This window comes from Thrips palmi, unplaced genomic scaffold (genome assembly GCF_012932325.1).
Source record: "Thrips palmi isolate BJ-2018 unplaced genomic scaffold, TpBJ-2018v1 HiC_scaffold_5, whole genome shotgun sequence".
In the NCBI taxonomy this organism is placed as follows: Eukaryota; Metazoa; Arthropoda; class Insecta; order Thysanoptera; family Thripidae; genus Thrips; species Thrips palmi.
In genome coordinates this window covers 1,258,005-1,259,493 of record NW_023144632.1, presented here as the reverse complement: position 1 = coordinate 1,259,493, position 1,489 = coordinate 1,258,005, and the positions used below count along the sequence as shown (strand labels likewise).

At 50.4% G+C, this 1,489-nt stretch overlaps 1 protein-coding gene across 1 annotated transcript; it reads right to left on the bottom strand.

Moving 5' to 3' along the window:
• Nucleotides 1-479: 479 nt before the first annotated feature.
• LOC117650717 lies at nucleotides 480-1,067 on the bottom strand. Its single transcript, XM_034394298.1, has one exon. The coding sequence runs from the start codon at nucleotides 1,065-1,067 to the stop codon at nucleotides 480-482; it is 588 nt and encodes a 195-aa protein (XP_034250189.1).
• Between the last annotated feature and the right edge of the window lie 422 nt (nucleotides 1,068-1,489).

The following is a 1,489-nucleotide window of genomic DNA, read 5'->3' as shown; positions in this document are numbered from 1 at the left end:
GCTAATGTTTCATATGTTGCGTTTTGTCTCAATAAGTATATTTTTTACTGAAGGAGCTCGATGAACAATGTTTTTGGCGTAGGCTATACCGTCATGTACGCGGTCCTCGGGCACCAGGATAACAATATCATCGGGAGAACGGACTCTGCTGAGGCCTACGTAGAGCTGCCCATGAGTGAAGCAGTCAGTCCTTAGGTCAACACCAACTTTTTTGATGGTCTGGCCTTGCGATTTGTGAAAGCTCATGGCATATGCAAGCTGAAGGGGGAACTGCTTTCGGTTAATCATCATTGGGGCCCCGTCAACAATTGGGAATTTGAAAATGATACGGGGAATGGCAAAGGTCTCTCTTCCACCCGCCTTGCGGACCCTTACAATCCGAGGGCTTATAGCCTCAACAACAACTTTAGTGCCATTTACGAGTCCCTGCTCAATATTCAGGTTTCTCGTGATAAAGCACACGGCTCCGATCTTCAGCTTCAGGATGTGTCAGGCACACCTTTTCCACGAGCTTGATGCAACGTTTCCTCGTCCACCTCAAAACCATCGTCAGCCTCCTTGTCAACCTCGTCGTAACTGATCAGTTCGTGAAGCTGTCCTGTCAGTGAAGCCAAGATGATGTCATTTATCACATTTACGTTGTTGTTGAGTGTGGCAAGAATGGCCCTTTCTGCAGCTAAATCAGGGGTGGTAAGAATATCGCCAGGGTATACCTCATCAATCAGTGCCTGAAGCCTTGTCAAGTGCCGCAAGCCTGCAAGTGCAACCCGCTTCTCTTGTTCGCGGCCTTCCCCAAATGTTGTCTCTGGGTGAGACCCATTGCCTACTTGCAAGAGAAATTCAGAGTAGTCGGTCGCATCTCTCGTTCTTTGGGGAACCGTCAACTTAAACACTTTGAAAAGTGGCCATAAGTGGGAGGATCGAAGAGAGACAGCGACAACATCACCAGGGGAGCGTGCCTTTGGTACAACGGGGGCAATTTGACGAAAATCACCAGAGCACAGAAAAATTTTCCCTCCAAATGGAAGATTGTTGCCCATCAGATCTTTAAGGGACCGGTCCAGCATTTCGAAGGCATGCCTGTGCATCATCGCGCTTCGTCAAATACAATGAGTTTTGCTGCTCGCACCAGCTCAGCTCTCTGCGTGCCGTTGCTAATATTCCAAGTGCCCATACCCTCGCCTAGATCGAGTGGCAGGCGGAACATTGCGTGTGCAGTAAGTGCCACCTTCAATGTTGAGGGCGGCTATGCCAGAGCTAGCAACGCAGAGGGCAACTTTCCCCTGAGACCTGATGTATGACATGAGGATCTTGAGAAGCTGTGTCTTCCCATACCCTCCCGGCCCGTCCAGAAAGAGTGCCGTCGGGGTGTCTGCGGGGGCGTTTCCTTCGACCAACGTCTGGATGTAGTGCAAGACGGTGCGCTGCTCCTCAGTCAAGCGCGGTTCCCACTCCTCAACCACCCTTCTCTGTACATCTTCGCTGTAAG